A 12,182-nucleotide genomic window follows, 5' to 3' on the forward strand; every position below is an offset into this window, starting at 1 on the left:
AACACCTGGATCAGATTATTTATTTTGTCTGCTTAAAAAAGAAAATGTAAATGTCAGTCTTGTCCTTGTAATTTTCACATAATTCCACACATATCACCTTTCCCTATCATCCACAGCTACTAGTATACAGTACATTAAAACTAGAAGTCAATTTTCTACCAAAAAAAGTGTAATAACGCTCACAGTTATTTCTCTATTTCTTTTTCTCCCCTCTCTATTTCAACGCGTATGAATCCGATGCTCATACGTTTTTGTCTGATTTAACACATAACTCACAATCAAAATCAAAATCAAAATGCAAAAAAAAAACACCAATTTTTGCATAGTGGTGTGAGACAGATGTGGGGGGTGGTGTCAGTGATGATATCTATATGTTGATGAACGTGGAGTTGAAAATCTGATTTAGGAAAAAGATTGATGAAAAATAAGACCAAGAAAAGAAACAAAAAAAAATACAAGTGGCAAAAGAACTTTTCCTATAGTGGGAAGCTCCATTTGTATTGGTCCCACCATTAGAATCCCAGGTGTCAAGAACTCTTCTTCTTCTTCATCAGCTTAAGTGTCCACCACCCTAAATGCCTAAACCCCTTTCTCTTTCTTTCTCTCTCTCTCTCTCTCACACACACACAGTAGCATCTTTACTTTCCAGTTCCGAGTTTGCTTTTTTTTTTTTCTCCAACTTCTTTGGTCTTTAATGGCTGCCCCACGGACCACAGCTAATTTTCTTTGTGTAAATACGTGGGTCGGTGTTTTAGTCATCTGGGGTTCTTTCTTTTTATCTTTTTGGTCGGTATAGATACTCTTATAGCCAAAAGAAATAAAGTAAAAAAGAAGAGTTCTGAGTATTGAATTATTGTTAGGTGCTATACTTCCTCTTTCCTTGACCCTCTCTGAGTTGATAAAATCCCTTTCAATATAGTTTTTTTTAATATATCTAGTGCTATAAGAAGAAAAAAAAAGATATTTTATTCTGTTCAACGTGCCAAAGGAGAAGAAATTGTCATTCTGACTGATCCCTGTTTGGTTTACTCTTAATTGCATGATTCATGAGGCAAAAAGTTTCAATCTTGGTGAAATCCTCTTTGTGGGGGTGCCTCTTAATTGATTAAAAAGGTGAATTTTTTTCTCTCATTCATAAAAAAAGGAATTTTGGGTTTTCAAGTTTCTGCCGACAAAAAAGTACAAAGAAGTGATCTTTGAGGTTCTTTATGATTTGCTGATGCCGCATTCTGTGTCTGAAACAGTTTTCTCAATAGTTGAAGGGCCATTTTGCTGGCAAAGTTGTTGGTTGGAGAAAAGTTGAAGTTTTTGCTCTCTGTGTGTGAAATGAAGTGCTGAAGTTTTTGTAGTGGAGCCAAATTGCTTTCCATGTAGTATTGTTTTTTGGGGGAGATTGCACTGCCCTTATTGGAAGTAGTGTTAAAGATTGTTCTTGAAAAGGGAAAAAGCAAATTTTTGATTCGTTGCCAACTAGGTAAGTCTACAGTTCCTTTAGCTTTACTCTGTTGGGAAACTTGTGGAGTTGAAGAGGGAATTGTCTTTTGGTTTTTATGTACACTTTGCTACATATTTGTTGCCTTCTTCTTTAGTTGGTTCTCAAGGTTCCAAAATTTTGGTAAAAGTTTTCTATTGGTTCCTTTTATCAACCACTTTTCACTACTGCAATTGATATGATCTTGGAAGTATCTCCGCTTTCGCCGTAGTGATATTCCATATTTTGTATATTAGTAGAATTTTCATGATCCTTCCGTTCTGTTTGTTGCAAACTTTTTATTGCTTTTATTGGAAGAGATCTGAAGGTGAGTCCATTTAGAAAATGCAACATAGCCTAGTCCATTGGAAATAATAATTTGATTTTTCTAACTAGGATATTTATTGGCTATTTAGCTGCATTCATTTGCTATGGAGTCTATGTTGTTTCAATTCCTTTTCCTTGATTCAGAATCTTAAGGAGTTTCCAATTATATGTCCTTAATCTAAGTTCTTTTCTTCTTGACCAGACTTGAGCAGAGAGGATATCGTAGTATCGAGAATTGAATAGAGTGCACTGAAATTTAATAAGTTCCCAAACATGGCAAAGAGATCACAGCGACCCGCTCTGAGATATGAGAAGGATCGAGCGGGTTGCATTTGGGGTTTGATTAGCATCTTTGATTTTCGTCATGGTCGAACCACTAGAAAGTTACTCTCAGATAGAAAGCGAGGAAGCAAACCAGCTGTTGGTAAGATATCTATAATCCTCACTCTTAGAGATGAATCTGTCTCTGTTCTTTGTTTGCAGCTTTCTACCGTCTGATGTCAATTCTCTCATCCCCTCCCCTCGTCCAACAAAATCACGTTGTTTTGTCTTCTGCAGATTCTGCTTGTTCAAGCTCTATGCAGGAATTACCAGATCCCACTGACAATAGACTGAATATTGAGGTATGTTATGAGGCAACATTGTGACTGTATATTGAAAATATAATTCTTTTGGAACAAAAGGCTTTGAAGACGCTTTAGCATTTACGCTTATTTCTAACAGTTTTTTGTTTGTACATATGCTGGCATGATAAAATGTATGGTATTGATGATTTTAGGATAATGAAGAAAGTGAGGTAGCAGTACCTGATCCTAAAACAAGTGTAAAGGAGCTGATGGAAGAAGAAATGGTGAATGAGCAAAGCCTGAAAAATCAGGGTAATGGCTCTGAAATAGATGCAGAGGAGTTTAATTCACAAAAATCATGGCGTGCAAGAAAGAACAGCAGGCGAACACGCAGATCGAGTAATACACACTTTCATGATTTAGATGATAACGGAAATTTGAGGTCTGAAGCACCTTATCTTGAAGATTCTGGAGGGAAGGCCCTCGATGATCTGGACATTGTAATGGAAGAACTCCGCCAGATTCATCAGAAAAGTCGTAAGTTTGTGAAGGTCCGCCAAGATTTACATAATGATCATAACAAGCAGTCAGATCAGACTCAGCCAGTTGTTGAAGAAAAGTTAAATGCAGCGATTGAGGTGTTTATAAATCAGAGATCAAGAAACAATAAACAACTGGGAGATGATAACAAGACTCTCCAATCAAAAGAGTTTATGGATGCTCTGCAAACACTAAGCTCAAATAAGGAATTTATCTTGACACTCCTACAAGATCCAAATTCAAGGCTGTTAAAGCAAATTGGAAGTTTGGAGGATGCTCAGTTTGAGGAAAAGCAGAAACCTAACTTGATTCCAGAATCTAATATGTCAAAGGAAAACCGAGTTCATGCAAAAACAGATGACGTCATAAACCACAAACAACGCAAATTTTTCAGGAGGAGGAGCAAGTCTCAAGAAATTTACCCCCCAATGGAAGATGAGACACCCCGACCTTCAAGTAAAATCATTATTTTGAAGCCTGGACCAGTGGGCTTGCAATCACCTAGTGCTCAAACCAATGTTAACACTCCAGTGCACTCGCAATACGCCGAGAAACGTACAATGCAGGGTGAGAGAAACACATCCCAGTTCTCATTCACAGAAATTAAAAGAAAACTCAAGCATGCAATGGGAAAGGATCGTCATGGGATCTCTCAGGAAGGAACCATCCGCAGATTTCCATCTGAGCAGCTGAAGTGGAGTAACAGTGAAAGAGGGATCTCTGGCGAAAATTTAGGATGGAGTTCTCCTAATAGAGACCATTTTTATACTGAAAAATTTGCTAAATCTCCTCTGGGCATCAAGAGAGGGGATAAGATAGTCAAGTCGAAAGGTGTTGAAGCAGTCTCACCGACTGAGGCATCTGATTTTCCTAGGCCAGGAATGCCCAACATCTACATCGAGGCAAAGAAGCACCTTGTGGAGATGCTAGACAATGAAGATGAGACAACAACGTTGAGTAGTGGACAGTTGCCTAAATCCTTGGGGAGGATACTTTCATTTCCCGAGTACAACAGTTCACCTAGCTGCAGTCCGAGAGAAAACAGCAAGGATAGTATGCTACATTCCCAAATGAGGGAGCCTATTACTGACCCTATACATGGAACCAATGATGACAGACTTCAGCATGTACGAGATGACCATGTTACGGGTCCAAGTCCATCCACCCAAGATTTGGAGATAGAATCTAGCTGTTCTGACAAGTATCCTAGTGAGTACACCAATGTAGAGGTTCCATGTGAAAATGGGAACACAGTGGATGAAGACGTGGCTTCAACTGGTCATACAAGTCCTAAAGGTGTTCTTCTCTTGATCATCTCTTGAATTTAGGGACCTTTCATTTGTCAGTCCGATGTTCGCCAATTTCTAAATCTATTATCGTGTAATCAGTCTCCGAATCATTGCAGGAGATCTAATTGAAGAAACTATTAAAACCAAAGGCCTGGAAGAAGGTGAAGTGTTGAGTGTTATTTCTGAATTTGGTAGCTCTCCAATTGACAGAGACATCCAAATTGATGGTGACGCTACCAATGCAGTGGATGATGGAAATTCTGCCCAGGGATTTGAATTGTCATTTGACTGCTTACAAGAAGTAAGTAGCGACTGCTAAGTACTTCTGTTGCCTACTTTTTGGTATTACTAGTTTGCATCCCTGTGCATTGCACATTGTAATAACAGAAAATGTAAAATACATGTTTTATTTTATCAAAACATTAACAAAGTAAATCTCAAAAAAAAAAAGAATTCTTTTTAACAAAGTATAGATATTCAAATAAGCTACTTATTGGAATATCACCGGAAAAATGAATTCTTAGAGCTTTCTTATCATACAATTTTGTTTCATTCATTCTCTAATCTTCAATTAAAATCTTATAATTTTACAAAAGGAAAAGGTCGTAATATCTAATTGTATTTTTTCATGATAAGTCTTGTTTAAAAAAAAAATCCATGTCAGTATCCGCAACATATTTCTTTATATGATAAAAATTTGTAGTCACAAATAAAATTTTAAAAAGAGATTAAATGTTCTTGTTGGTTTCTTACCTTTCTTTGCTTTCTGTGTAATTAGTTTTTTTTTGGGTAATGTTTCTGTCTTCACGTACCTTCGAATGAACTTACCAAATTTTTTCAGATTATATGTTGTCTCCCATTTTACAATTTATCACACTGCCTGCTTTAATAACATTACTTAACATTTTTATGTATAAATATATCTTGCTATAAAGTTAATTTGAACTTGTAATGAAATTCGTTCTATTTTTCAAGTTTTTTTTTTTTTTGGTGAAGGTTATGATAAGCTCATCGAACACTAGAGTTTTTCCAATTGTTTAACAGAATTTTATTACCTGATAAAAAAAAGCTCATCTAACACTAGTTTGAAAGAATGAGCCCTTTCCTTTGGTGCTACAGTATCTATAATCTTCTTCTGCTTTACTTCAGGATCCATCTAGGAAGGATCAAACTCTATCTTCTCCACCAGTTTCACCTGCATGCTTTTCAAGCCCTAGGAAAGCTGAAGATCCTAACTGTGTAGTTGATAGAATGGAGCGACCTAGTCCCGTCTCAGTGCTTGAGCCATTATTTGTGGAGGATGATGTCAGTCCTTCCAGCACTATATGCCGACCAGGTTAAACCTTTTTACTATAGAATTTGCTTAAACCGTGAATCATTTTCTTTTATGCACACCTAACTGAAATGTAGCTGTTCACATGTGTACAGTTGATCCAGAAATTCAACCACGGAAAATCCATTTTGAAGAACCAGTGACTTCCATCAGTGAACAAGTGTGTCCAACAGTTTGTTTTGAAAATGAAGAATCCGCTTTTGAATACGTGGAAGCAGTTCTTCTAGGTTCAGGATTAAATTGGGATGATCTTCTCTTGAGGTGGCTTTCGTCTGACCAGGTTCTTGACCCATCGTTATTTGACGAGGTAGAGTTATTTTCAAGCCGATCTTCTCATGATCAAAAGCTCCTTTTTGATTGTGCAAATGAAGTTCTTAAGGCAGTCTGTGACCGCTATTTTGGCTGTCACCCCGGAGTGTCACTTGGTAAACATAACATTCGACCTGTTCCAAAAGGGATGGACCTGATAAATGAAGTATGGGAAGGAGTAGAATGGTATCTTCTCCAGTATTCAACTCCTCATTCTTTGGACCAGCTTGTCAAAAAAGACATGGAAAGATCAGGGACATGGATGGATCTCCGGTTGGATCTTGGACATATCGGTGTTGAGATGGAGGAGATTATTCTGGAAGAGTTGGTGGAGGACACAGTTTTGAGCATATCTAGTGATACATTGGAGTGCGAAGAAGATGCTCTCTTCCCAGCCAAGAATGAAATTGACAGTAGCGTGGACCAGTGACCGACCTGTCTCTCTGTAGGGACTAAGAGAAGACTTCCCTAGACTCTAGATAACGACGTAGACCATGCAGCTGTTGCGAGACACTACTTACTTTTATGACAGATTACAGACTTCCATGCAAAAGCTAGCAAATAAAGAGTGTGGACTCAAGGGATCACGGAACTCCTCTTTGATTTAACTGCTTTTTAAGATATCAAAAGTTAGTTCCTCTCTGGAGAAAATCTCATGATATGATTGAGCTTCAACCCAGTCGTGACCTGGTAATGACCGGGGTTCTAATAGATGTAGAATGTGTGGTTTCTGGTTTTGTTAATGTGTGTTGAACCTACATATTGAGTTTCTTCTTTTTCTTTTTGCGTGGCAGATTGGTTGTTGAGGTTTTGGGCGTTTGACACAGGTCATTCCTTTTTGGTCCATCTTTTAAATTTCTCTTGTAAGTACAAAGTGGTTGTAACTGAAAATAACATTGAAGTAGGAGAAAAAAGAAGAAGAAATAATACCTTGACATGGTTGTTTGTATCACTCTACGATAGCCTAAGTATGCTTGAAGCTACTGCTGTCAATTTGTCTCATTTGGGCAAGTCATATCTTGGTATCTCGAACCCAAAAAATTACACTTTCTGGGTTGGTCTTTAACTTTTGACCCCGTTTGTCCCATGGCAGAACTAATGTGTTGCCACTAAGGCAAGCGAGGGGCAACACTTGTTAAACTTAGAGTTTTGCCCATGGCGCAAGCGAAGACAAAATTTTGTTTCATTCTTTTAACATGGAAAATATGAAGATCACTATGGACATTTCTCAGGATTATTGTAATATAGCACATGACAAGAGAATATGAATTTCATACAAGCAAGTGTTTGCAGCTAGATAGAATATGCTTTAGCGTGAGATGGTAAAAAACATGTTTCCTGGGTGCCACCCTCCTATTCCAACATCCACAAGCAAGTGTTTGCAGCTAGAATTTGTTACTCTCACAAACAGAACTGAAACTCTAAGTCAGCTACTCAGAACTCAAAACTTTTCTCTTAACTGGAGACTGAGACCTCAGGAGAACTGCAGCTTCCAAAATGGCAACAAGAAGATGAAGGCTTAGAATAATATACTAAAGGAAAACTATAGCACATCTCGAAGTATTCATTGCTAGATAATGCAAAGTCACTTCTTCTTCTTTGCTTGCAGAGACGAGGGCAAAGCCGCAGGCCTCTTCTTGGTAAACGCTTTTGTTTTGCTTTCTAATTCCTCGTCATCGCTTTCTTCATCAACTTTCCCGTCTTTGGCAGAAATTGTTGATGCTTCAGAGCTCTTCAATTTTTTTCTTTTCTCAGCATCCAATTTAGCACGTAATTTTCTTTCTGCGGGGTCATTTGAGAGTACAGTTTGAGATTGACGTGGAACTGCAGCACCAATTCCAAGCCTACGAGGACCTAAGAAATTAACCCTAGGAATTTCAACAAAATATAGTCATGTCGAAGAAGATTTTACCTAGGTGGACGACTCTCTAGAACCACATTATTTGGTTTAGCATCATCTGAAGAGCCCATATTGTTAACCCATTGCTCAGCCTGCAAATGAATCACATATTCAAACCATAGCAACAGTCTATATTAACTAAAACATGTATAACAGTACAATCAGTCAAGGTACCTAGACGACTTCAAGAATGTTGCTCCAGTTATTTACATAGGGAAAAGAAAATATGTTGTGGGAAAATAGTGGAGTAACATGATATGAGTACCAAGTTAACTTTAGGCTATGAAATCATGAATTACTAGCCCCCTTTTTTCAGAAGAACTTTAAGATAAACATCGTTGCCTCACGACCTGATAAAAGTCATTGTATCTCCTACTTTAGACCAGTTAAACCAGAACCTTATGTATGCTACACACCAAAACTTCCTATCTTTAGTGCCTATGCATGTTACACTTGAAGAGTTACCGTCCAAAAAGTTAAAACTATACATATAGCCAATCACACACATCTGACTTCCATCTTAGATAGTCTAAGAAAGGAACACTTACCAATTTGAATGCCCTGTTCAACACAACCAATTGAGAACGTGAAGTTTTCTTTGATGCCTCTTCCGAACTGATTGTCATTTTAAACCACCTAATCATCAACCATAATTGCACAGCATTACAACAACTAATTTAAAACCGAGTACTTCTACCTAAACAGGAAGAGGAGAAGGAAATGATACCAGGTAAGATACAACAGTGGAGGCCCTATAAGTTACTTTGCAGTGGGTTCTAGACCACAACCAAAAAAAACTCTTCTTCACCTGTAAAAATATGATGACATTCTCAATGAGGAATCAAGAATACTCCCAGCAAAACTGTCATCACAAAAGAAATTCATATACGGCAAACATTGAACACCTGCCCCTTTCATCTCCTCTCCTTCTTAGCGTTGAGTTTAATTCTATGCAAAATTTGGGTTTTCTTTGATATATCTGAACTGTCATGCAGCCAAATCCTTAGATCAGAAGTGTTCCCCTAGTTTTATTTGAATCCCAATACAAACGCTTTCTTTGAATCTTGTTTTAGGTGCATCAAAAAGTATGTATCTCCAGACTCTGAGAAGGCAAATGCTGCAGATTTCTATGGTTTATAAAAGAAACAAGAAAGCACAAGAAAGGGACCTTTCTGATAACCATTATTTAGCAAACGAGAGGAAAGAGCCACAAACAAGAAGGGTGATCCATTTGCCACAGCATGTGAATACCTTTTTTCTTTGATAAGGTAACTCAACTTTATTCATAGCATCCAGTAGAAGTATAGGAACCCTTTTACATTGATAGAACTAAAGATGTATGGAGCTGAGTAGCAGCTGTATGGACACTAGGGTTTGTCGGACGTGGACATGAAGACATAAAATTTAAAATATAGGGGAATAATACAAGTGGTGCGCAATATCATGTCAAAATTGTAATGCCTAAAAATAAAGAGAATCCGCTAGAAGTGAACTATTATCAAATGGGTGATATCTTGTTCCGATTATACATCACGAGCTTATAAAAGATCAAGCCTTCATATCCAGATATAAAAATAAGAAGAGAAAAAAAGTGAACACTCTCAGAGACTTAACTCAAAAAATAAAACGATCTGGAATCACCAATACAAAAATCCACTTGCATTCCTAGTAGTTGATAAGATATTAAGAAGTAATGACAATCATTAAGTCTAACATACTCAGGAAGCCTAAAACTAGGGGGTCGTGGTGCAGTGGTTATCACATCAGTCTAAGTTTCCACCCTTGTTGATGAAATTTATTACCCTATCAAAGGAAAAAAAAACCTTAAACTAAGGGATAAGTGAGTAATTAGATCAGTCACCTATGTCATATTCCAAACTAGTTCATTATATGAACTCTCTGTACCCCATTCCGCTTTGTTAAGGCCCTGGTGGGCACTTTCCAATGAGAAAGTTATTCAAATGATAGACTACTTTTTACACCGGCTGTGTACCCTTGCACCACTCTCTTATCCGAGCTTGGGATGGATACTTTATGAAGCTCACACAGGGAGATTTCGGGTAATATACTTAAAAAAGAACAGGTAAAAGAAGAAGTGTGATAGCCGATACACCTAATTTACTCAGGTTTTCTTTTCTTCTTCTTTTTTTTCCAATCTCGAACAACCAGCAACGAAAGAGAAGATAAAAAAAAAGGTCAACTGCAGCAGAGATATAACAAAGACAGTGCAGACACACACTACATGAATGCTTCACAACAAAAAGTAACTATACCTGCTATTTCAGAATCCTGCAATTCCCTGTAACAAAATAAAACACCAGCTCAAGAAGAAAGCTGACAATAATTTGCTTCTTTAGCTATCCCTATGGTGACTACTCTGACAATTTTCTCATCATTTTTTGTTAAAGATAAAGTTTGCTTCTTTAGAGTTCTGGAACTCCCAATATATCCCACATAGAAAATTAAGTGCATGATATCTCAAACAAGAAACCTAACACAGGGTATAAGTGTTACATGTTGGCCTCGAGACATGAAAAAATTAACAAATTGATAAGAGGGCTTTGCTCCTTTTAACCCAATGAGTGTGGAAAGCAAATAATTTGTGGAAAATAAGAAGTGAAGAGTTGGTACATAGTTGAATCAGTTGAAGAACTTGTTAAGCACAAAAACTAGTACTGATCATCTAATCCCCATTTAACAAAATTAAGTTATTATTGTGCATTTGCTAACCTTTCAAACTATCAATTTTCTTGCTCTTTGGCAGCTGGGGGAGGAGTGATTGGAACCCTTGGGGAATTATGGAACTCTGTTAGAAAACTCCCGGAGATGAGAACAACACACATCAGCGGATGTGGTTGCGACAGCGAGGCGGAGGTGGAAAGAGTTGCAGAGTGAAGCCGGCGCAGAACACTCTTCAATGGTCGACGAAATTTGCGCTTATGGATTCATACTAGTTTCTCTACACGCACGTGAACTACTTAATTTTTCTTTAAATAAGCCATTTCACCTAGGTTTTCATCTCCTATGATGATGGGCATGACTCCTACCATATTATGAAGCACATGTACGCAGCAATAACCATATTAAACAAAGCAAAAGAGAAACATAGAAAAGTAAGGTCAAAAGCCGTGAAAACTAGAACTGAATTAGATGCTAGTCATATCAAAATTCTCAAAAAACATGTACAACAACAACCCAGTATAATCCCACTTAGTGGGGTCTGGGGAGGGTAGTGTGTACACACACGTTACCTAAGGTAGAGAGACTGTTTCCAAATAGACCCCGGCATCCTTCCTCCAAGAACTTCCCACCTTGCTCTTGGGGAGACTCGAACTCACAACCTCTCGGTTGGAAGTGGGGGTTGCTTACCATAAGAGCAACCCCTCTTGTCTAATTCTCAAAATTTTTTTAAAAAAAAATATGAGACATAAGAAAACGATTAAGGTACTCACATAAGAAAATCAGTACAAAATTGACAAGCAACTTACAACTGGACTTTGCAAGAGACAGATATCGCCTAGGATTTAGCCGGGGAAATAGATGGAGGGAATATTAGTGGCGCCTAAAATCTGACAAGCAAGTAGATTTGGGGGAAAATATGAGAAGAAGATGACAAATGGAAAAAGATAAGTAACAATTTGGTGAAGAGGTATTCAGATGCCAAACCTGTTGCGAGCGATGAGGGAAATCGGCAGGGAAAGCAATCGGTGCAAGTTGTTAGGAAGATGATGTTAGAATGACACTGCTCTTCGACCGCAAGGAGAAAGGGCGTGATATATAGCGAAGGTGTAATGTTTTTAAGAAAAATTAGTACTTCCTGCGTGTATCTATATTAATGAATAACTATGTATTTGTCTAATAAAAGTTAAAGAAATTTTTAAAAATTTGATTGTTATTCTCGTTTAGTTAGCTCAATAAATGAAAAAATCATGATCGATATAAGATTTTAGATGCTTTATTGTCATTTATGAGGATGTATGTGGTCTTATGAAAACTATTGCTGTTTTGGTGGCCTAATATAGAGAACAAAACACAAACGAGAATAGAAAGGTTGGTCTTATAGCTTCCCAAAAATTAATATTGTAAAGTCTAAAAAATGACTATAGTTGAATTAATATCTTATAATAAAAAATTTAATATAAAAAATGTAGTGAGGCATCGTCATTTTTTGGACTAAATACAAGAAAAAAATGACAACTTATTATTTACAATAAATATTTTTCTTATTACTTCATCCTTAAATTTCTTAAAAAATACATACGCTTTATTCGTATAATTCCAATATATTTCAGTATCTTATTTATGCCTCACTTATTTGATTGGGTTTGTGCTTTAACGTGCAAAAGCTCAACAAAAATTTTAAAGTACACTATAGCTATTATTAATATAATTATATTATTTCCAAATATAGTCTTGTCATTTGTAAACTTAGTTATATATAATATTT

At 37.0% G+C, this 12,182-nt stretch overlaps 2 protein-coding genes across 14 annotated transcripts; one reads left to right on the plus strand and one right to left on the minus strand.

Moving 5' to 3' along the window:
• Positions 1-227: 227 nt before the first annotated feature.
• Positions 228-6,787, plus strand: LOC104245709 (uncharacterized). Of its 3 annotated transcripts, XM_009801365.2 has the most exons (8): positions 228-1,113; positions 1,245-1,474; positions 2,001-2,222; positions 2,357-2,421; positions 2,577-4,200; positions 4,310-4,494; positions 5,343-5,529; positions 5,622-6,787. In XM_009801365.2, the coding sequence occupies exons 3-8, from the start codon at positions 2,072-2,074 to the stop codon at positions 6,263-6,265; spliced, it is 2,856 nt and encodes a 951-aa protein (XP_009799667.1). In that variant the 5' UTR covers positions 228-1,113; positions 1,245-1,474; positions 2,001-2,071; the 3' UTR covers positions 6,266-6,787. The 3 variants fall into 3 exon arrangements, with proteins under 3 accessions (XP_009799667.1, XP_070026195.1, XP_009799681.1); XM_070170094.1 differs by lacking the exon at positions 228-1,113 and having other exon boundaries at positions 1,120-1,474; XM_009801379.2 differs by lacking the exons at positions 228-1,113; positions 1,245-1,474 and adding an exon at positions 1,663-1,799.
• A 252-nt stretch (positions 6,788-7,039) lies between these two features.
• LOC104245651 (uncharacterized protein PB1E7.01c) lies at positions 7,040-11,576 on the minus strand. Of its 11 annotated transcripts, none has more exons than XM_070170118.1 (8): positions 11,402-11,541; positions 11,224-11,304; positions 10,009-10,034; positions 8,641-8,714; positions 8,463-8,543; positions 8,284-8,371; positions 7,748-7,827; positions 7,040-7,679 (listed from the first exon to the last, which is right to left on the minus strand). In XM_070170118.1, the coding sequence occupies exons 6-8, from the start codon at positions 8,359-8,361 to the stop codon at positions 7,421-7,423; spliced, it is 417 nt and encodes a 138-aa protein (XP_070026219.1). In that variant the 5' UTR covers positions 8,362-8,371; positions 8,463-8,543; positions 8,641-8,714; positions 10,009-10,034; positions 11,224-11,304; positions 11,402-11,541; the 3' UTR covers positions 7,040-7,420. The 11 variants fall into 11 exon arrangements, with proteins under 11 accessions (XP_070026219.1, XP_070026215.1, XP_070026212.1 ...); XM_070170114.1 differs by having other exon boundaries at positions 8,641-8,719; XM_070170111.1 differs by having other exon boundaries at positions 8,641-8,837.
• Between the last annotated feature and the right edge of the window lie 606 nt (positions 11,577-12,182).

This window comes from Nicotiana sylvestris, chromosome 1 (genome assembly GCF_000393655.2).
Source record: "Nicotiana sylvestris chromosome 1, ASM39365v2, whole genome shotgun sequence".
NCBI lineage: Eukaryota > Viridiplantae > Streptophyta > Magnoliopsida > Solanales > Solanaceae > Nicotiana > Nicotiana sylvestris.

Excerpts from the sequence above, each read along its gene's own strand:
- LOC104245709 (XM_009801365.2), top strand. The coding sequence starts at position 2,072 with ATGGCAAAGAGATCACAGCGACCCGCTCTGAGATATGAGAAGGATCGA. Across the intron at positions 2,223-2,356 it reads AGGAAGCAAACCAGCTGTTG|ATTCTGCTTGTTCAAGCTCT; the intron begins GTAAGATATCTA and ends TGTCTTCTGCAG. Across the intron at positions 4,495-5,342 it reads CATTTGACTGCTTACAAGAA|GATCCATCTAGGAAGGATCA; the intron begins GTAAGTAGCGAC and ends GCTTTACTTCAG.
- LOC104245651 (XM_070170120.1), bottom strand. The coding sequence starts at position 8,361 with ATGACAATCAGTTCGGAAGAGGCATCAAAGAAAACTTCACGTTCTCAA. Across the intron at positions 7,828-8,283 it reads TGAACAGGGCATTCAAATTG|GCTGAGCAATGGGTTAACAA; the intron begins GTAAGTGTTCCT and ends ATTCATTTGCAG. Across the intron at positions 7,680-7,747 it reads CTAGAGAGTCGTCCACCTAG|GCTTGGAATTGGTGCTGCAG; the intron begins GTAAAATCTTCT and ends AGGTCCTCGTAG.